The 22,356-nt window shown below is 36.3% G+C and overlaps 1 protein-coding gene across 23 annotated transcripts in view; it reads left to right on the top strand.

The window, feature by feature from the left end:
• The window catches only part of SENP6 (SUMO specific peptidase 6), a 132,845-nt gene extending 112,805 nt beyond the window's left edge, over positions 1-20,040 (top strand). For 17 of the 23 annotated variants that reach the window (XM_021092302.2, XM_084964624.1, XM_084964589.1 and 14 more), the window contains 8 exons: positions 2,521-2,643; positions 3,888-3,980; positions 7,188-7,618; positions 13,579-13,682; positions 15,201-15,289; positions 17,043-17,111; positions 17,214-17,364; positions 19,195-20,040. In XM_021092302.2, the coding sequence (XP_020947961.1) occupies positions 2,521-2,643; positions 3,888-3,980; positions 7,188-7,618; positions 13,579-13,682; positions 15,201-15,289; positions 17,043-17,111; positions 17,214-17,364; positions 19,195-19,404 (1,270 nt within the window). In that variant the 3' untranslated portion in view covers positions 19,405-20,040. The remainder of the gene's footprint in view (positions 1-2,520; positions 2,644-3,887; positions 3,981-7,187; positions 7,619-13,578; positions 13,683-15,200; positions 15,290-17,042; positions 17,112-17,213; positions 17,365-19,194) is intronic. The other 6 variants (XR_014807946.1, XR_014807944.1, XR_014807954.1 and 3 more) reach the window with 1 other exon arrangement.
• Positions 20,041-22,356: the final 2,316 nt, after the last annotated feature.

Genomic DNA, 22,356 nt, shown 5'->3' with positions numbered 1-22,356 from the left:
TGATCTTATAGCCAGCCATCTTGTGAAAACTGTTACTCTTTCTAATCTGTCTGTAGATCTTTTCAAGTTTTCTATATGAAAATCCTTTTATTTGCAAATAAATTATTTCTTCCATTTCCAAAAAAAAAAAAAAATAAGGCGTGGATTTGTTTACCTATGAAATAGAGTCAGTTTTCTTAAATCAATTTTTTTTATTATTTTTTAAATTTTTTGTCTTTTTAGGGCCATACCCACCGCATTTGAAAGTTCCCAGGCTAGGGGTTGAATCACAGCTACAGCTGCCAGCCTACACCACAGCCACAGCAACGTGGGATTCAAGCTGCGTCTGTGACCTACACCACAGCTCATGGCAATGGCGAACCTTAACCCACTGAGCAAAGCCAGGGATTGAACCTGCGTCCTCTTGGATGCTAGTCAGACTTGTTTTCCACTGAGCTATGACAGGAACTCCACCAGTAACCTTTTTAAAGTTGAATTATTCCTTTATTTATTCAGGTTAGTTTATAAAGTAGCCATTATTCCTATAAAAGCATGGTTCACCCATTAAAGTATAGTCCCTAGATTCCAGTCTAGTTCACTGCGTGCTGTTTTGAATATATATGTAGAATTTGGCAGTTGATTTAAACTGTGTTAGTCCTCTGGTGGCTCAGCGGCTTAAGGATGTCATTGTCACTGCTGAGGTGAGGGTTTGGATGGACCCTGGCCTGGGAACCTGTGCATGCTGTGGTTGTAGCCAAAGAAATAAAAAATAAAAAGAGTAAACTGTGTCATTCAGTCTTGTATCTTTTGTGGGGGCACACTGAGTTGCCCTAGAGCAGACTATCTGTAAGTTATGTCCTTTTTTTTTTTTTTTTTTTTTTTTTCTTTTGTTTATTTAGGGCTGCACCTGCAGCATATGGAGATTCCCAGGCTAGGGGTTGAATTGGAGCTATAGCTGCTGGGCTATACCACACAGCCATAGCAACACCAGATCCAAGCCAAGTCTGAAAGCTACACCACAGCTCACAGCAATACTGGATCCTTAACCCACTGAGCAAGGCCAGGGATCAGACCTGCATCCTCATGAATACTAGTCATATTTCCTCTGAGCCACAGCGGGAACTCCAAGTTATGTCCTTTTTATCAGAACTTGAGCTTTAGAGTTATTGGCTATTATAATAAAATTGACAGCCCTCACAGATGTGCGCTCTGGATATTTGCTGTTTCTGTGTAAGATTTCACAAGGCGCTTTTTTTTTTTTTTTTTTTTTTTTTGTCTTTTCTAGGGTCACTTCTGCAGCATATGGAGGTTCCTAGGCTCGGGGTCTAATCGGAGCTGTAGCCACTGGCCTACGCCAGAGCCAAGGCAACATGGGATCCAAGCCTCGTCTGCAACCTACACCACAGCTCACGGCAACGCCAGATCCTTAACCCACTGAGCGCGAGGACAGGGATCGAACCCACGACCTCATGGTTAACCACTGAGCCACGATGACGTGAACTCCAGATTTCACTGGGCTTTATCCTAATTTCATTTTAAAATGAATATGGTCATGAGCTTGAATTTGCATAGCTCCTTTGAGGGATTTTGGAACATAAATTTAATATATCAATTTCTCTTTGTAATGTAAAGGACTATTGCTATTGGTTTTGATATAGACCTATAGAAAAAAAAATTAAGGCAAGGAAAGCTTAGAACTGATGTAAGATCACTTCAAAGGGTCACCTTTATAACCTCTATACAGGTTCTTTTCTGTTTTTATAAAAAATCGTTTATGGCTGTGTCTTCATTGATTATTAACTGAACTGTTTAAAACAAAAGTAGTTTTTTAGATACCATACAATTCACTCATTTAAAGTATATCATTCAGTGGTTTTAGTATATTCAGACAGTTGTACCATCATAACCATAGTCAATATTAGAACATTTCGATCCCCCCATAAAACCTCAGTACCCATTAACAGTGACCCCCCATTTTTCTCCAACCCGACCCCAGCTCTAGGCAGCGAGCAGCCTCCTCACTATCTGTGGATTTGCATACTCTGAGCATTTCATATACATGGAATCACACGATACATGGTTTTTTTGTTACTGGCCTCTTTAATCATAATGTTTTCGAGGTTCTTCTGTGTTCCAGAATGTATCAAAACTTCACTTCTTTCTCTTGCCAAATGATATTACATTATATGGATATATCACATTTTGTTTTTCCATTGATCAGTTGGCAAGCATTTCTGTCATTTCTATTTTTTGGCTGTGATAAATAATGTTTCTGTGGAATTCATAAGTGTGCCCTTGTTTTAGAAGATTAGATCTTTCAAATTCCTAGTTTTACTCTCAAACATTGCTTTTCATTACCTAAGAATAATCTGGTGGTAATCATTGTCTCAAATATAAAATAAACTTTGTTAATAACTTTTTCCAGTTTAAAGAAATAAAGACTGATGGTGGCTAAAGTGATATTTGATCACTGTGTAACTGTTTTTAGTATCAAGTAAGCTGTTAAATTTATTATATTTCGAATTACTTTTTATAAAATAGGTATTTGGTGCTTGAAAAATTGAAGAAAGAAGACGCTGACCGAATTCATATATTCAGTTCTTTTTTCTATAAACGCCTTAATCAGAGAGAGAGGAGAAATCTTCATGAAACAACTAATCTGTCGTAAGTTAAGCCTTTTGAAAATATTCAACAGATAATAGTAAGTTTCATTTAAATTTAACTTAGAAAAAATCATGTTTGTATTGAAACGACATTTTTAGGTCTATTATCAATTAGCAAAATTAATATAATTCATAATATTCTAAAGCCCCCAAGATACCTGGGATTCATAAAAGTTTTAGGTCTAACATCTAGATCAGTATTTTCCAAACATGTCTGATAGTTTAAAAAATTACTTGGATACTTATTAAATACAAATTGCCCTGTTTTACCCTAGATGTTCCATCCATAATATCTAACAGAGGACCCTGTGACTCTGTAATTTTAGGAAGTTCTTTAGATATTTCTTCTCCATATAGGGTCCAGCTCTGATAATTGCTGGTAATTGGTTCTAAGATACAAAGAGTTGATACATTTTTTGTCACTAGTGCTGTTAAATATCTTGAATTGATGTCTGTTGTGCTTAATATAAATAACATTGTCTACTCTTTCAGTGATTCCTAATTTTCTATCTTAGAGTTGATGGTAGTGATTGTTTTTTGTTTGTTTGTTTGTTTGTTTTTTGTCTTTTTGCTATTTCTTTGGGCCGCTCCCGCGGCATATGGAGGTTCCCAGGCTAGGGGTCCAATCGGAGCTGTAGCCACCAGCCTATGCCAGAGCTACAGCAACGCGGGATCCGAGCCGCGTCTGCAACCTACACCACAGCTCACGGCAACGCCGGATCGTTAACCCACTGAGCAAGGGCAGGGACCAAACCCGAAACCTCATGGTTCCTAGTCGGATTCGTTAACCACTGCACCATGACGGAACTCCTTTTTTTGTTTGTTTTGTTTTGTTGTTGTTGTTGTTTTGTGATTGGTTTTTGACCAGTGCTGGTAATCTGTCCTCCTTCACCTGTGCTAAGATAACACTTACTTTTCCTGCTGTCTTCTCAGTTATTATAGATTATGGTCTGAAATGCTTCTCAGTATCGTTGCTAAAACCAGTTTTGCAACAATAAAAATAGTAGCTCTGGTCTACCCTATTAAGTAGTAGGATTAAATCATCTCTTTCTTCCAGATTCAGTGATGAGCAGTCTCACAGCTTCCTAGCTCCATCTTAGGTGTTCTCCTTTCTTCTCACACCGTGTTAAATCTTATACAACTGTGTGATCTATTAACATCTTAATCCTTGTGATTTATAAATTGCTGCATATAAACTGAAACACTAGAAACATTTCAGAAGCTTGATAGTTTCTCTCTTCACAGAATACAGCAAAAGCGACATGGGAGAGTGAAAACTTGGACGCGGCATGTAGATATTTTTGAGAAGGATTTTATTTTTGTACCCCTCAATGAAGCGTGAGTAAGAATTTCCTTTATATAAATGTGATCGCAGTTTGTAGAAAATTAAGTGTTTATAAGGTGAATAATTCATCCATTTTTAAACTTTCTAAAATTTGTTTTATATATTTATACTTACACTCCTTATTTTGTGAAAATAAATGCAGTTTTCCACTGAATCATGTAAGATACTGAATTTTACAAACATTAGATAAGAGATCTTTCTAATTTCATTTTATTTGTCAATGTGGAATAATGTCATTTCTTTAAAAATGGTGCTTATGGAAAAAAAATGGTGCTTGTGGTCTAACAAATATCTTACAGAAAAGGCTACCTTATCCAGAAAAATGATTAGGTCACATAGAAGAATTTGAATCTTATGTTTAAAACACACTCTGTCTCTTAACCAAAAAGAAGAAAAGGTGGCTGGATTTTATGTCATTTTCTCATTGAAAACCATGTTTACTGCTTAAAGCTTATTTTCTAGGTAAATGGGGATGGTTAGACATTTGTGTTATTCTCAGTAACACAATACTGGAAAAGGGCAGATAGACAGGATAGTATTAGACAGGTTAGTATTAGACGGTTTAGACTTGGGAGCTGTTGTGTCTCATTTTTTTTATTTTCCTGTGCCCTCCAGCCAAAGACCTCCACGAATGCCCCTGTAATTAGACCACTTGGGTTTAGTACTTGCATCAAGGACGAGCATACACCATGGGCAGCCATGGGGGTCTCTCAGTAAAAGAGTGTTTGAAAGAGCCAGGAACAGAATTTGGGCTTTGGTTAGGTGGTTTGGGGGGAGGGCTAAGGGGGCAGTGGTTCGTTCACTCTTTTAGCAAAAAAAGAATATTTGGTTCTTTGGGAGGTTGCATTGTGACCTTCTATTTGTTTCTGCTTACATTATGAAATGGCCTTGCTTTGTCTCATTTTATCATTATTGCAGAGTAACCTTGTCTGAGATTGGTATTATGTAAGATCGTTTATGTCTGATAAGCTTATCCGTGCCAGGTTAGCTTCTGAATGTGCTCTTTTTTCTCACTATAAAAAACAAATTCACTCTATAGTATAATCAAATTCTATTTATTTAAATTACGCTCTAAATCAAAAGATCTGTGTTCCCTAATTAGCCTAGCCAAAGATAGGTTAAAACATCGGTTATAGTTGTAAAACCCAGTTTCTTCAAAGCTGTATGTTGAAGTCAAACATAATATAATATTCAAAATTAAGTTTAAAACTATCTTTAGGAGTTCCCACTCTGGTGCAACAGAATCAGCAGTTCTGGGGCGCAAGTTCAATCCTAAGCCTGGCACAGTGGGTTAAGGATCTAGCATTGCCACAGCTGCAGCATGAGTCACAACTGCGCTTCTGATCTGATCCCTGGCCTGAGAATGCCATATGCCTTGGTGCGGCCAGGAAAGGAAAAAACAAACAACAACAACAAAACCCCCTAAATCTTCTTCTTTTTCCTCAAAGTAAGGTTTCTTGACATTAATTTGTCATGCAAAGTAACAAGTGTGCTGCCCACTAGGTAAAAGGAAAGATATACATCGGCAGCCGTTTGTCAGAAATTGGTTATAAAAATTTTAAATAGGAATGTAATTTGAGGTACACACAATTTAACTGTAGAGGCACTCTTAGTCACTCTATCTGATGTGTATGGAAGCTGCAGTCAGCACATAAGCCATTTGTTTAAAAAAAAAAAAAAACTGGCATTTGAACATAATCCATCTTAAATGAAATTACCTGTTTTAGCCATTTCTTCTACCGATGACTTAAGGTCAAGGTAGCTGCTATTTAAAAGGAATCATAAAAGCCAAACCGTGGCTCTTAGCAATTGACAGTGACCTCAGAAATATGTTACTCAGCTTTCTCTTTTCAGCTAAGTGAGGGAAGGCTTTTTCCAGGTTTTTAGGTGAGGCAGCAGAAAAATTATGTCTTATCCATATGGTCATAAGAGCAAAAATGTTTAAAACTGTGATAGACTTAGGTTTCAGCTGTGGATTGAGAATCACTATTATATCCTATTTAATCAATTTTTAAAGTGTTTTTTCACATTTTAACATTTCTGAAATTGAGATGTGACTTACAATCAGCCGTGTCTTAGAGTAGATAAAGGATGAAGATGGTACGCTACTCTTCTACGCTAGCCTGACCTGAGTCCATAGGATCCTTAGGATTAATAATTAAGAACTGGAGAGATGGGGTCCTCCATTTGGCCTTTGCAGTGTCAAGAACGAGCCAGCCTCGATGACCTTTCTGCTAATGCTGTCTAATGAAGAGACAGCCAGTGCTATTTCTATTACCTTGGAGGAAGAGAATATAGAATAACTTTTATCCAAGTCAGTATATTCATTTTTTTATTCAGCAAATATCTACTGACCACCCTGCTATATGACAAACACTGTACTCAGCTAATAAATCATCTGACATCTCTAGTCTGTTCATTATCCCAGCACATAACACTGTGCCTAGCAAATAGTAACCCTTAATACAGTTCATTAGATTAACGAATATTAGCCACTAATGGCTTCCAGCTTCTCCCTCATGGCTTATATCCTACGATTGGGAACTATGATTCCTGAATTGAACTATATCATGAATACCCACTTGATAGCTGGAATCCTGCTGATACATGAAGTTTTGCAGTGATGATTAGATTAGATATATTATTTCAATTTAGTGTATTTTTTCAATATAGCATAAGAAAGAATTATTTAATATTTTCAATATTAAGAAATTCTTATTAATAAGACAGACATGGTAAAAGTTTTTAAAAAGCTATTATATACAATATTTAGAAAATGTTCAAAACTATAAAGTCTAATTAGACTTCTGAAGATATTTTAATCTTGAAGCTAGATAGTTTTTTATCCTTGAAATAAATAAAGGAAAGGTAATTGGGAATGATGAATTGCAGTGATATAATTTACATTTTGTTAAATTGCCAGGAAAACAATGAATTTTTAATTCCAAAACCAAGAAAAGATTCAAAGGATTGTTTGCAAAAGTGAGTGCAGACTACATAATTCTGACAAAAATTGTTATTTTTGAATAGACATTATATATATTCTGTTAATAAACAAGTGGATTAATGTGAGGATTGAAAAAATTGGGCATTCTTAATAAATTTGTTTACAAAAGCTTTAAACAACATTTTAATATTTATTGCCAAATATAATAAACTTTTCTAATAATATATTCAGTAGTTTCATTTGTTTTTTACAGTGCACACTGGTTTTTGGCTGTTGTTTGTTTCCCTGGTTTGGAAAAACCAAAGTATGAACCCAATCCTCATTACCATGAAAATACAGTCATGCAAAAATGTTCACCTGTAGAGGACAGTTGTATTTCTTCTCCTTCAGCCAGTGAAATGGACAGTTGTTCACAAAACTCATCTGCCAAGCCCGTAATTAAGAAGATGCTAAACAGAAAGCATTGCGTAGCTGTAATTGATTCAAATAATGAACAGGAAGAAAGTGACCCTCGTTATCGGAGAAACATAAGCAGTGTGAAATGTAGTCTGAAAAAAATAAATCATACTGCAAGTCAAAATGAAGAATCGAATAAAGGAGAATCTGCATGCCAGAAAGTTGTTGATAGGACTAAAAGTGAGAATGGCCTACAGAATGAATATTTAAGTTCTATGCAACATACAGGTATGTTTCTAAATGTTTTAAAGAATCAAAGAATTCAGAATAAGTTGAATTTTTTAGAACCAGGATTAAGATTTCAGGACGCATTTTTTAAAGTCAGGTATATTGAGGTATAATTTACTTAACAATAACATTCACTCATAAATATAGCTCATTGAGCTTTGATAAATGTATATAGTCATGTAATCACTACAGAAGTCAAGATTTAGAACTTTTCCACTACTCCAGATAATTCTCTTGTGCCCCCTTTAGGGTGAGTCTCCTCCCCTCACCTTTACAATTATAGTACAAGGTCTACATGTTCCATTTTTAGGAATGGATTTATTTTTATTTCATAGGAAATTACTTATTCAGCATAAACAGTAGTTGAACAGTCTTAGATCTATAAGGTGAATTAGTACAATCTTCTCAATTTACAGATGGGCAAATTGAGATCAAGTGGCAAGAGGCAGAAATTAAAGCATTCTCCTCCAAATAGTTGTTGACATTCAAATCACACGTTAGTTCCTAATCCTTTCTCTCCATCGTGGTTCTCAGTGGGAAGAAGGGCACTGGTTCAGCTTGTGCTATTTTATCTTCCCTCAGCTCTAATAAATTTTTTTTCCTTGAACCAGGTCCATATTTCTAGCACTTGTTATAGAAATCTAAGGTTTCTTACTTCATATACTTAAATTTTATATCAAATCAACGCTATAATTTCCACTCAAACCCAAAAGTAAAGTAGTTTACTCTGATAATATACAGTGCATAACATGCCATAGGATGATGTGCCCGGCAAACTTATTAAACTGTGAATAGATCTGATACATCTTTGGAGAAACAAAGGCATAGAAGAAATTATGTGAACTCAGAAAGAACCTATCAGAAATTGTGAATGCTGAACATTCTCTTGACCCTTGATACTTTTACCAGCCTGTATTATTTCAGTAAGTCAGAAAGCCATTGCTCTGCTCTTACAAAAATATTTTTTTGTTTGACATACTAATGCATAAACCTGACATTAGCCCTATGAATGCTAGTCTTTGTGACCTTTGGAGTGGGTATAAGATAAGAGGCAGAGGAGTCAGCTTAGCAGATAAAGCAGAAAAGGACATCAAAAGCCCAGCAGATACAGTTGACCCTCGAATGACATGGGATTTGGTGTGCTGACCCTCAGCACAGTTGAAAATCCACGTATGATTTTATATTTATACGTGGATTTGTGTCATACCGCACAATTCCATATCCACAGATTCACATCTCTAGATTCAGCTGACCTTGGATTGTGTACTGTATTACATTATTTGTTGAAAAAAAATCCATGTATAAGTGGACGGTGCATTTCAAACTCGTGTTGTTCGAAGGTCAACTGTACTACTTTTTCTAGATCACTTTCCAATCTCTTCCATCAGACAGGAAAGGGAATGAAGATAGACAAAGTAGGTAATCACCAAGTTCTGGCTGATTTTTTTCAGTTTGAGTATTTTAATACTTGAGTAGAAAAAAAATAGAGTCAGCAATAACTACATTAGAGATGAATTGCCATTTTGGGCAGTCTGAAGCTGCAGAGCAGTGTGCACTCTTTCTCACTGCCCTTAAGACAAACTCCTGCCAATTAGTCCATGAGAAGGTGCCCGGCATCAGTAGTCATAAGGGAAATGTAAGTCAGGACTGCAGAGATGCCTCTTAGCCACACAAGCATGGCTAAATCAGAAAGTGTGATTCTAACAAGTGTTGGTTGAGGATGTAGGGAAATCAAAACATTTGTGTAGTATCAGTGGGAATGCAAAATGATACAGCTTGCTTTGTGAGACAGTTTTACAGGCCTCAAAAAGTTAAAACATTCAGTTATCATATGATCCAGCAGTTCCACTCCTAGATAAACACCCAAGAGCAATAAAAACATACATCCACACAAAAACTTGGGCCTGAACATTTATAGCAGCATTATTCACAATAGCCAAAAGGTAGTAAACCAGATGTTCATCACCTGAAAGATGGGTTATCAGAGCATGGTCTCTCCATCTAGTGGAATATTGGTAAGCCATAAAGTGTAGTGTCACAACGACAGCATAGGTGAAATGTGAACACTGTGCCGAGGGAAAATAGTCACACGTGACCATGTGTCATGTGATTCCATTCGTATGAAATCTCCCAAACAGGAAAATGAAATAAAGTGAATCAATGGCTGCTTAGGGCTGGTGGGGGTCAGGGCAGGAATATGGGGAGAAGGGAGTGATAACTGAAGAGTAATGAGGTTTGTTCTTTTTTGTGTGTGTGTGGTATATTTAAAGTTCTTATTTGATCAATAATTTCATACAGTTTAATGTGCATTGAGGTTACAAACTGAATTAAAGTGCATGACTTAGAGCAGTGGGACAAGCACACGGCTTCCTTCATATACACAAACCGTAGAACTTCTTAGTGGCCCTCTCCTACAAGTTAATGTTCTAGTTGATTAGTAACCAGTTAAATTTGAGTGAATGTCCTAATAAATCCTCATGGAGACCAAAGTAAAGAATACCTGTTTTATGTAATTTGCCCTTTTAATATGTATGTATTCTATTTTTTCTTCTTTTTAAAATTATAGTTTGTGCATTTGTTTTCAATATGTGTGTAACCATATCATTTAAAGAAATTAATTTACCTTTATCGTGTGTATATTTTCTGTTCCTTTCAAATGCTTATCTTAATCCAGTGATGATAATGTCTCACAATTTGAAAAATGGTTCTCTACATTGGGTCTGTATCTTTTAGGAACAAGGTCTAATATCCTTCATCAGATGTTTCCAGAAAGTATGTTGAATAAGAGTGCTCTCTAGAGGAACCTCAGAGGATGGTTATGCAGTCTATCCCAGATGAAATGATGACATATTAAAAATTAGGATAAGGAGCACTTGTGAAGATTTTTATAATTATGCTTAGTCTCTTAGTAATCAGTTTCTGTTTGATCTGGGAGTATAGTTGGCAGGATTTTAACTTAATTTTAACCATTGAACACACACATGCCAGTGTTGACTATGATGTCTGTTGACATGCTGCAGTAAATAAGTGGAATTGTATCTTATCACGGGAATTAGGTTTTTAAGGTCAATTGTGGGAAAACAATAATGTGTTATTGTTACTTCTGTTTGCTGTTTTCTTTTCAGTTGGGCACCATTTGAAATCGTTGTGTTGCTGCATACTATACATGAAAAATGTGTGTTTAAACACTAGACTCAGTTCTGCATCTTCAGCTGATCTCACTCTACGAGCAGCTCAGGAACTGAGACTGAATGAGAACAGCTAATTGAATTATCATCTCTCATTTTACCCAAGGGCATTTTTTACTGAGTGAAATAATTGAAGGAATCGACTATACTGTTTAAATTACTTTTTTCCCTTTTTTGTAATTCACACGTATTTAATATATATAAGGTTCATATTTATATGACACAGTTTTGTGTAATACAAGTATAGATAGGAATAATTTGCTGCTAAAATAACTTGATTGTGATGACTAATGTTCTGAGGATTTGGACAAATTTAAATTATAGATGTTTTAACTTCAAAAAAGCATAAAAATACAGATTTTTGGAAAAGATAAATTGAAAAGGTTATTCTTTTCATGATAAAAAGATTCACCCTGGAGTTCCCGTCATGGCTCAGTGGTTAACGAATCTGACTAGGAACCATGAGGTTGCGGATTCAATCCCTGGCCTTGCTCACTGGGTGACGGATCCGGCATGGATCCGGCATTGCCGTGAGCTGTGGTGTAGGTTGCAGATGCAGCTCGGATCCCATGTTGCTGTGTCTCTGGTTTAGGCTGGCAGCTACAGCTCCAGTTGGACCCCTAGCCTGGGAACCTCCATATGCCACAGGAGCGGCCCAAGAAATGGCAAAAAGAAAAAAAGGGGGGGGGATTCACCCTGGTGTTTTATTGTTTTAACTAGTTTGTCAGTCACAACATTTAGACTTTTATATAAGTTAAATACATCTTTTTTTCAGGGGTACATTTTATCTTGCTGTCTTCCCATCCTAACTTGCTTATATTAGTCTTCTTAATGGCCGCCCCCCCCCACTTTTTTTTGTCTTTTGCCATTTCTCGGGCTGCTCCAGTGGCACATGGAGGTTCCCACACTAGGGGTCAAACCGGAGCTGTAGCTACCGGCCTATGCCAGAGCCACAGCAGTGCGGGATCCGAGTCGCGTCTGCAACCTACACCACAGCTCACATCAATGCCAGATCATTAACCCTCTGAGCAAGGCCAGGGATCAAACCCACAACCTCATGGTTCCTAGTCAGATTCATTAACCACTGAGCCACGATGGGAACTCCTTAATGTCCTTTTGATAACTTGTACTAAAATAAGTTTTGTCCTGTCTAAAATACATTGAAGTCCTACTTTTAAAAAACTTGTAAGTGATATGCTCTATAATAAACAATATTGGTATAATGCCAAAAGTCACTCAAAGTCCCTGACTCATTTTTCATTATTTTCCTGTTAATCTTCTGTTTCTTTGAAACATACTATGTAATTAGCTTCTTTAAGCAGAAGCATTGATTGGTAAAGATTTAGGTTCTTGAAACAGACCTTTAAAAGAATTCATTACCAGGAGTTCCCATTGTGGCTCCACGGGTTAAGAAGCTGACTAGTGGCTATGAGGATACAGGTTTGATCCCTGGCCTTACTCAGTAGGCCAGTAGATCCAGTGTTGCCACAAGCTGCGGTGTAGGTAGCAGGTGCAGCTGGATCTGGTGTTCTGTGGCTGTGGCATAGGCCGGCAGCTGCAGCTCCGATTCAGCCCCTAGCCTGGGAACTTCATATGCCATAAAAAGAAAGGAAAAAAAAAAGAAAAGAATTCATTTCCAATATTCCTTATGAGTCATACTAGCAGCACCTACATTGGCTTGTGTTGTTTTATTTTATTGAAAAGTCTATAAATATAACCAAATGTGAAGGAAAATATATGGAGTTGGGGAATGCATGCATAACTACCATCCTAACATGATGATTGTTTTCATTTTTATATTTTTAAAAATTATTTTTCTAGACACAAGCCTGTTTTACTTAATTTAGTCATGTTTTTTAGCTTGTACAATTTTCCTTATTTTCACAATTTAAAATTTTTAAATGTACACATATTTTGTGTTCTAATTTGCTAACTATTCCTGTTACTAAACCTTTGAATTGTTTTCAGAGTATTGTAGCTTATTACTAAAGATACCTAGCATACATATAAACATTTATTTATAGAGTTCTCACTGTGGTGCAGTGAGTTAAGAATTTAGCTGCAGTAGCTCAGGTTACTGCAGAAGAGCAGGTTTGATCCCCACCTGGTAGAGTGGGTTAAAGGATCTGGCGTTGCCACAGCTGCAATGTTAAGTCACAGCTGCAGCTCAGATTCCATATGCCGAGAGTGCAGCCATAAAGTTTTTTTTTTTTGTCTTTTTTCTTTTTAGGGCCGCACACTCAGCATATGGAAGTTCCGAGGCTAGGAGTCAAAATCAGAGGTGCAGTCGCCTGCCTACACCACAGCCACAATATCCGCAACCAGCCGCAGCCAGATCCAAGATGCATCTGTGACTTGCACTGCAGTTTGCAGCAATGCCGGATCTGTAACCCACTGGGCAAGGCCAGGGATCAAACCCCCATCCTCATGGATACTAGTCGGGTTCTTACCCACTGAGCCACAACTCCCAGCCATAAAATTTTTTCAAAAAATTGTTTATATACATGTATTCAAATAGTATATACTTAATAATATAATTGATAACCCAGTTTTAAAATTTTAATGAATTTTAGGGTCTAAGTAGTAGAAACAACTCTGTAAGTGACATGTCAATCCAGGTTTTTAAAAAAGTAACATTTTATATTTGTAGTATCACATGGTAAAGATTTTGTATTTGTAATTACTATGTAATTAATTACTAGCATTCATTTTAACATATACTACAAACTACATGTGTGTTCTTTTTTAAAATTATGTTTCTTACTGATACAGATGGCTTAAGCAAAATCAGACTAAACTACAGTGATGAATCAGGTGAAGGTAGTAAAATGCTTGAAGATGAACTCATCGACTTCTCAGAAGATCAGGACAACGAGGTAAAACCTAAGGCTAGGCCAAAAGTTCTAGTACTTTATCTGATTGCAAGTTTTTCTAGGAGTCCTTAGGTACCTCCTTCAACACACCTTCTGGATTTGGGTCTCAGCTCAAAACACAAATTCAGTTTTCAATCCAGAAGTTGCCAGAATAAACATATTAGTGCTTTTATTTTTCACTTTGGAGTTTGTGTTTGTTCTGTTTGCTCCTGTGGACTAAACTACTATTATCCAAGTAAAGTTAATTCTCCTACCCCAGATGCCTACCCAACCCCTACCACACCCCTTTCTCTTCCTCTTTTAAAGATTTATGGACCAAACTTACTTGGTTTTACTTAACATTCAGGAGGCAAATGTTTAAATTTTCACTTATGTGGTACACAAGCACAGCAAAATTGTATTTATTTTTTCCAGTTTTCAAGTGATTTTTCTTACATCGAATTTAGTGTATATGTGCCATGGCAGGAACAGATAAAATTTTGTTAAAATAGGTCAATTCTAATATTTCCTTACAGTCTCACTTGTCTAATAAATTTTGTTGAGACCAAAAATAAAGTATATTTTTGAAAATATTTTATAACTTAAGTTAAACAGGGATTAATATATAGAGAAAAGCTTAAACCATTCTTTAACTCACTCTGATCTTTCCTTAGTTAGGACAAACTGTATACCTGGTAGTAAATTTGGATGACTTTGTACTACACCATTTTTCTTTTTTTGCTTAGTTCTCTTTTGAAAAAAACCATTTTTGGTGATATCCCTTGGTCTACAGTGTGTAGCTATGAAATACAGTTTTTCTCTTTAATGTACGCAGACACGTATTTGGGTGTTTATAATAAGGTTTGAGTAATAAGGTTGCAGGTTTATAATCACTTATGTTCCTCCTGTCATAGCAGTTACGTGAACTGATTAATTGTACATTATTATTATTATTATTCCTATGTGGATTATTTCATTCTTAAGATTACCAGAAGCTTTCCAAAGAACAACAAAAAAAAAAGCCTTGTTGTGTATTCAAGGTAATCTGTAGAATCAGACACATTATCATAAAGTTGTCTTCTCTCAAGTGGATAAGTGGTTTTGTCAAGTAAAGTGTTTCCCAAAACCCTTTAAATGTTTCTGATATGAAAAAAAATTTGTGTGAAAGAATAATAAGTATGTCATTCATGTCCTGTTGTGAACAGTTGTCTTACCCAACAAACTAAATTTTTGTGAAAATACCTAAAATTAGAGCCACAATATTTGACAAGAGAAGAATCAGTCATAATATATTTAGTCTTTAAAAATTTTGATTGAGTAAATCAGATGTAACAGTTTTTCATAGATCTAATTGATAGTTTCTTTTCATTAAAATGCCATTGTTTTGGCATTAGGTAATTGGAATCAAGTGACATACCACATTTCCTAATGTCTGATCATCTAAATACAGAAAAATTGTTTACATATTTATTCCAAAGGTTTTTGTCCTCAGAAATGCTATTAGATTGTATGTTTTCAATACTAATAAGCTGTCTTTTACAGGATGACAGCAGTGATGATGGGTTCCTTGCTGATGACAACTGCAATTCAGAAATAGGACAGTGGCATTTGAAGCCTACAATTTGTAAACAGTAAGCATTTATCATATATCTTGCAAACTACATGATAATTTCTAGTCACATACCCCCCTAGAATAAAACACTAACTGTACTATTTTAATTTAAACTAGTACCTAAACAAAAGTCACAGAGGCTCTTGGGATCCATTAGGAAAATTGGGTCATCATGATCTATGTCCAGGGATGGAGTTGGGGTGAATGGAAATTGTTCTGGTTCTCTGTTTGCCCATTTTCTGTGTGTGTGTGTCGGGGTGTGGAGGGAGTTGTACGTATACATGTGCTTAGAAAACCACTGTTTCAGAGTTCCCATCATGGCGCAGTGGAAATGAATCCGACTAGGAACCATGAGGTTGTGGGTTCGATCCCTGGCCTCGCTCAGTGGGTTAAGGATCTGGCATTGCTGTGAAATGTGGTGTAGGTCACAGACACAGCTTGGATCTGGCTTTGCTGTGGCTGTGGTATAGGCCGGCAGCTACTGCTCCAGTTAGACCCCTAGCCAGGGAACCTCCATATGCCTCGGGTACAGCCCTTAAAAGACAAAAAAAGACAAAAAAAAAAAAAAAACCGCTGTTCATTTTGGATATATAGTGGCTTGGAGCAGGAAGGGACCAAGAACTGTCATTAAAATTCACATCAGGAGTTCCCATTGCAGCTCACTGGAAATGAGTCCAACTAGCACCCATGAGGACACGCAGGTTCAGTCCTCTCTCAGTGAGTTAAGTATCTGGTGTTGCCATGAGCTGTGGTGTAGGTCACAGATGTGGCTCACATCCTATGTGGCTATGGCTGTGGCATAGGCCAGCAGCTACAGCTCTGACTCAACCCCTAGCCTGGGAATCTCCTTATGCTGTTGGCGGGGCCCTGAAAAAAAAAATGAAATTCACATCAGTAACATGGGACTTCGAGGTGGCACTGAATGCACAGCTCCTGTGTGAGGGCTGTGGTGACTCGGGGCAGTCCTTAGGGACATGTTCCAGACGGGCACCCCAACCGAGAGGGGGTCTGGTTCTCAGAAATGCATGCCCCAGGGCTCTCCAGGGTCTCCAAGCTTCTGAAGTGATGCAGTATAATATAGTTCTAGATGTGTGGCTTTTTGTAGGAAATCTTGGCTGAAATTCCATTAATAGCATTTGAAAAGCGAACTTCATTTATAAAGGAAAATACAGAGCCCTAGAGCAGTTAAAAGAGTTTCTCCAAATCCCATAAATTTTAGCCAGGAAGAATGTAAATCTTTAAACATTTTGGAATTCTTGTACTACATTAGACTTCCTCACTTAGAACAAAATTTTGAGAGTTACATATATTGAGTGCTCTCTCAAGTGGAATCTTGCCCAGAACATTGGATCCTAAACTCTTATGTGATGATCACTTGTTTTGTTATCTAGAATAGATTTAGTTAAAAACCGTATTATTTTTCTTCTAACTTGGCATGATCTCACTTTTAGCAGGTTATAATATGGGGATGTTCAAATTTTCAGAATTTCTACTAAAGTTTGAAGTATTTTTAGGAACTAACTGTGGGACTACAGTAAAATGTCTTCATAACTTAGATATGGTTAAGTTAATATTCCATTATTTAGCATTTAATATAACCACAGATAGTTAACTGAGTATTATTAGGGTGTTTGCTTAAAAGGTTTATTCCCTCCTCCCCCCACCTAAGTTTTACTGAATATACAAAGGAAATTTTTAAAATTTTAAATTTTATTGTTAATGTACCTTTAAACATTGTAAAGTATTAATAATTGGTCATTCCTGCCCTACAGACCTTGTATCCTACTGATGGACTCACTCAGAGGCCCTTCTCGGTCAAATGTTGTAAAAATTCTAAGAGAGTAAGTTCAAAACTCTACCTATACTTTCAATTCTGGTGGGGATGAGGAACTGTGTATATTTAAATGTATGTATATATTCTTACTATATACACATCATTGCAGGTATTTAGAGGTGGAATGGGAAGTTAAAAAAGGAAGCAAAAGAAGTTTTTCCAAAGATGTTATGAAAGGCTCTAACCCAAAAGTACCCCAGCAAAACAATTTCAGTGATTGTGGTGTGTATGTATTGCAGTATGTAGAGAGCTTTTTCGAGGTGGGTTTCAGTTTGTTGGATCTCATTTGATTAAATGGTGTGTTTGACCTTATGTTAGTATAAAAAATACAATAAGCAAATATTTTGAAGAGACTGAAAACTACCTTTTCAAAAACTCTTAAATTGGAGACCTTTGAAGGCATGAAAAAGACTTTATACAGCATCAAATCCAGCACTTGTTGACCTCCTTGCTCCTCACTGATAGGCTCTTCATCTCTACTGGCTCTGTCCACCCTAAGAAATCTCTCCCATGGTTCAGACTGTCTCTTTTATTCTCCTTTCTCCCCTTCACATATACAGTTCTGGACAAGTATTTATATTGACTCTCTTCATTTCCACAAATCCTCCTTGTTTCTCGAATCTCTGTAATCTGGCTTTACTCTCACTCTTAAATTGAAATTGTTCCTGACCTCCCAGCCCCGTTCCTTCCTCATGATGCCCTCTTCCTTTGACTTCAGAGGAACGTACTACACACACCCCCCTCTTGGATATTCTTTACAGTTACCCTGACTCCTTCCTCTTCTTCACCCACCACCCATTATACCATAGTCCTGTGATTCCATCATGTAGCATCAAATATGTTCAGTGCTTTACCCCTGCGCCAGCTACCTTCTGAGGCCAGTATACTAGCATCGCTTTCCAAACTGCTGCACAAGCTCCAGGCCACTTGCCTTGAGTTTTTCACACAGTTGTTTTCCTAAAACCCAAAATATAATCATGTTACTTTTCTGCTTATAGTGGCTTCCTGTTACTCTTGAGTTAAAGATTAGAATCCTTCACCTCGGGAGTTCCCATCATGACTCAGCGGTTAATGAATCCGACTAGGAACCATGAGGTTGCAGGTTCGATCCCTGGCCTCGCTCAGTGGGTTAAGGATCCGGCGTTGCCGCGAGCTGTGGTGTAGGTCGCAGATGCGGCTCGGATCCCGTGTTGCTGTGGCTGTGGTGTAGGCTGGTGGCTATAGCTCCAATTAGCCCCCTAGCTTGGGAACCTCCATATGCTGCATATGCTGAGGGAGCGGCCCTAGAAAAGGCAAAAAGACCAAAAAAAAAAAAAAAAAAAAAGAATCCTTCACCTGGCCTGCATGATCTCGTCCCAGCTTCTAGCTGTGTTTCTACCATCCTTACTCTAGCCTTCTATGTGTCAGCTGCCTGAATGTCATTCAGCTCCTCATACTATGTCCTGTTCTCTCTTCCTTCCAGACCTTAACACATATTTCCTTACCTGGAATACTCTTCCCCGTTCCTTCCATCATTTCTTATTTGGCCAACTGCTGCTCATTCACCAGGTCTTAGCATAAACATCACTTCTCAGAATTGTGTTAAACCCTCAGATGGGAATACCATACAGGACTTTCTGATTGTCCTGTCTTAATACTTGTCATACTCATTATTTTAATTGTTGAATCATCTGTCTGTCTAGACTGAGGTCAGCAAACCTTTTCATAAAGGGTCAGGTAGTAAATATTTTAGAATCTGCAGCCATATGGTCTCTGCTCACTTCTGCTCTTGTGGCATGAAAACATCCACAGACAGCATGTAGAGGAATTACTGTGGTTGCGTTCCAATAAGGCTTCATTTACAAAAACAGGCAATAGGCAGAATTTGGCCTACTGGCTGTAGTTTGCCGACCATTGATCTAGAGTATAAGATCTGTAGGCAGAAACTGTCTTATATCTTCAGTGCCTAGCACAATGCCTGGCAGGGAATAGATGATGAGTAAATATTTATTAAACTTTTTTTTTTTTCATTTTAACTCTGGAATACTGTTGTGATTGAAACTATTATTCCTCATAATGTTCTAATGTATATGTAATATTTTTATTTTCAGAATCCAATTCTCAATTTTGAACTACCTATGAATTTGGCAAATTGGTTTCCTCCTCCAAGAATGAGAACAAAAAGAGAAGAAATCCGAAACATAATTCTGAAGCTTCAGGAAGATCAGAGCAAAGAGAAAAAGAAGCATAAGGACACTTACTCAACAGAACCATCTTCAGGCGAAGGAGCAGAACACTATGTCAGTAGCATCTCAGATTGACCACTGCCACTGCTTGTCAGTATTCCTTCAGAAACCGAGTGACTTTCAACTTTGGGTATAGACAGTAAAGAACTGAAGTGCTCCCTACTCAGAGTGATTTGAAAATGTTAATCCTTGTATAAATGTCATATAATTAATTTCCAATGGAGTATGTTTTAAGTGAAAGTCTGTAAATATGTTAATGAGGCCAATTTTTCCAGCATTTATAATTATTTTTTTCACTTGTTAGGAAGCTTTTGTTATGTATTTTCTGTTAATAGTACTTAAAACTGCAACTTCTAAACTCAAAATAAATAAAAAAATATTTATAGGAGGAAATGATTAATTTGATATTCTTTAGTGAAATTGTATTGAATTCCTCAGTGGGTGTGAAATACTTCATGGGAATATTCGAGTGTTTATGATAATCTTTTACCTTTACATTTGTTCTAAAATGACTTGAAATGTGAAAATAAGGTTGAATTGAAGGCATATTAAACAAGATATCTTCATATGCTTGTATAGCAGGCAAACATAACAGCTTTTTAATTTGTACATTCCCATATGTTTAGAGAACTTAGGCCCCAAAATGTAATAAATATTTAAAGTTTTACTCAACTATTTAATAAACAGTATTTAGAGCAATTCAAAGAAAAATAACTTTGAATTATACTACTAAATAACTATACTTTATTGTACATTATTGTCAAGTACATTTCTAAAGATGTCAAAGACTCAGGTTAAAACTATTTTGGTAAGTACAGCTTGAATTTCAAATATCCCATGTTACCTTTCTGTATTATAGCTTAAAGTATCTACAATCTGTGTGATATAGTTAATTGATAAACATTTTTAACCTGTGAACACAGGAATTTAAATAGGAATTTACTATTTTTTGTAATGACTTTCGCTATTTTTTCATTGCTCATTTTGTTCTTGTTATTTTGATAAAGTATCAGACTTTTTGCGCCTGAGTTTTTTAGTGTAAATTATTTTTACATGTAAAAGTACTGTTTTTAATCAGTTGCATAATGCATTAAAAAATCTGCCCTTTTTTTCCTTTAAAAATACTAAAATATGATGGTTTGATGACAAATTTACAACTCTCATAGGGATCTTCCCTAGATCTGCCGAAAACTATTATTTTCAAATGAGATGTTACACATTTCTTTCAAATTAACTTTAAGACCTGAAATTATGTTAAAGTCACTTTTTTTGTTAAATAATTTAAAGTGCACATATAAGAAACGTGGTTGAGAATAAAAGGAACACCATTTTTTAATCAGCAGTTACTTTATTTTTAATCTGGCCATTGGTAACCAACGTCTTAGGCTATTTTCTTGGATTTAATAAAGTCCATGGATGTGTTTGCATGGGTTTAGAGATGTTGTTACCAATAACCAAAGAACTGTTTAGACACACTCACTAAGGGAAGCACAGGGACATGACCATGAGTGGTATTGCTTTTGGATTTGCTACTTTGGACTACCTTAACTTTTTTATTTATGAGTGCATTATTTCTTTTTTAGGAATACCCCAGAGCTCCTAACCCAGATATGAAAAAACAAGAGTTTGATTTTATTATGTATTGAGTATGAACCAAAACTTGGAATTGTTTTTTCAAACCTGATAAGCAGAATTGGCATATTTAATTTTTTTACTATACTCTATTTTGTCAGTATTTGGAAGTACTGAAAAAAACATTCTAAAATACTTGTTTCGGTTTCTAATGGTTACATTTTGCACTCTTAATTTTTGATAAGATACAAAGATAACCTGTCCTTTGGGCCAATTCAGTCACATTTTGACATTAGAACTAGATATGTCTGACAACTTTCTAGAAGCAGAGGATCCAGCTATTCGATCATATTTCTCCTACCCCATGTAAGATTCTATTTTTAAAAGTTAGGCTAAGAACTTTGCAATATATATGTGTAACTTTGGATATGTGGATATATGCACATATGTGTGTGTTTGCGTGTGCGTGCGTGTGTGTGTGTGTCTTCAGAGACGGTTAGGTTGAGTTCCAAAACTAGACTTGAGAATCTCTGGTGTGTATGCACATTTGCTTGATAATTGTGTACTCTGGCGCGTCTATATATAGTTTACAGTGGGTATCAACCTTTTAAAATGTATTATTAGTACTCAGAAGTTGTGAAACAGAATTTTAAAGCTTAGAAGTTTGTACTAGATGCTGAAACTGCATGACGAGTATCTAGTGTCTTAACTAATTAAATAGATCTGTTGTATTTGTTTTCTTGTTGGATAGAATAACAGTTAATCATTTTTAGAAGAGTTTTAGATTACTTGCCATAAAATTTTTATGTGTCTTAGCTCTTGGTAGTTTAGGAACAAAGGTGGCATTTAACTAGTCCTTTTCCTTTGATGTTGCTAAGGCATCTGAAAACTTAATGGTATTATTTCAAGTTCACATAAACCTAAAGAAGTTAAGCATAGTAACCTGTGCTTAAACAGTTAGTTAAATATAGGAGGTTTTATTTGAAAAGATAAAACGATTATCTAAATTATATCTTGTTTTTAAGTGACAAAAGTGAATTCAGTATTTTTTCCTTTAAAAAACTATGATCTCTAAAGACTATAAGATATAAAAAGAATAACAGTTTTAATTTCCCAGAAATTAAAAGTTGTACTTAAAAGTCTCAGACAATTTCCTGAACAGGAGTAATAAAGAATATATTTTAATATATAATATATGATCAAGAGCTCCTGGGATATAGCGTTAGAAAGGATAACTTGTTAGAATAAAAAGAATCCTCACCTTAAGAGATGAGGTAATGGGGAGCCGAACATCTAGAAGAGGCATAGATACCAAGGGTGCCCTGTAGGTTGCTTTGAGGACAAAAGAGAAGGAGGAGATTACTGGGGGCCAGGGGAGGTGAGGGGGATGGTACTGCGGACTGTCCAGCCAGGTCATTATAAACAGGTAGTTTGCCAGTAGGACAACTGAATTCT

The sequence above is a fragment of the Sus scrofa genome, chromosome 1, assembly GCF_054392235.1.
Source record: "Sus scrofa isolate SSC_HxYL_T2T_F1_AM1 chromosome 1, Sscrofa_HxYL_maternal_Yorkshire_Landrace_v2.0, whole genome shotgun sequence".
Taxonomy (NCBI): domain Eukaryota; kingdom Metazoa; phylum Chordata; class Mammalia; order Artiodactyla; family Suidae; genus Sus; species Sus scrofa.
The sequence above is the reverse complement of the archived record's forward strand: the minus strand, read 5'-3'. Positions and strand labels throughout refer to the sequence as shown.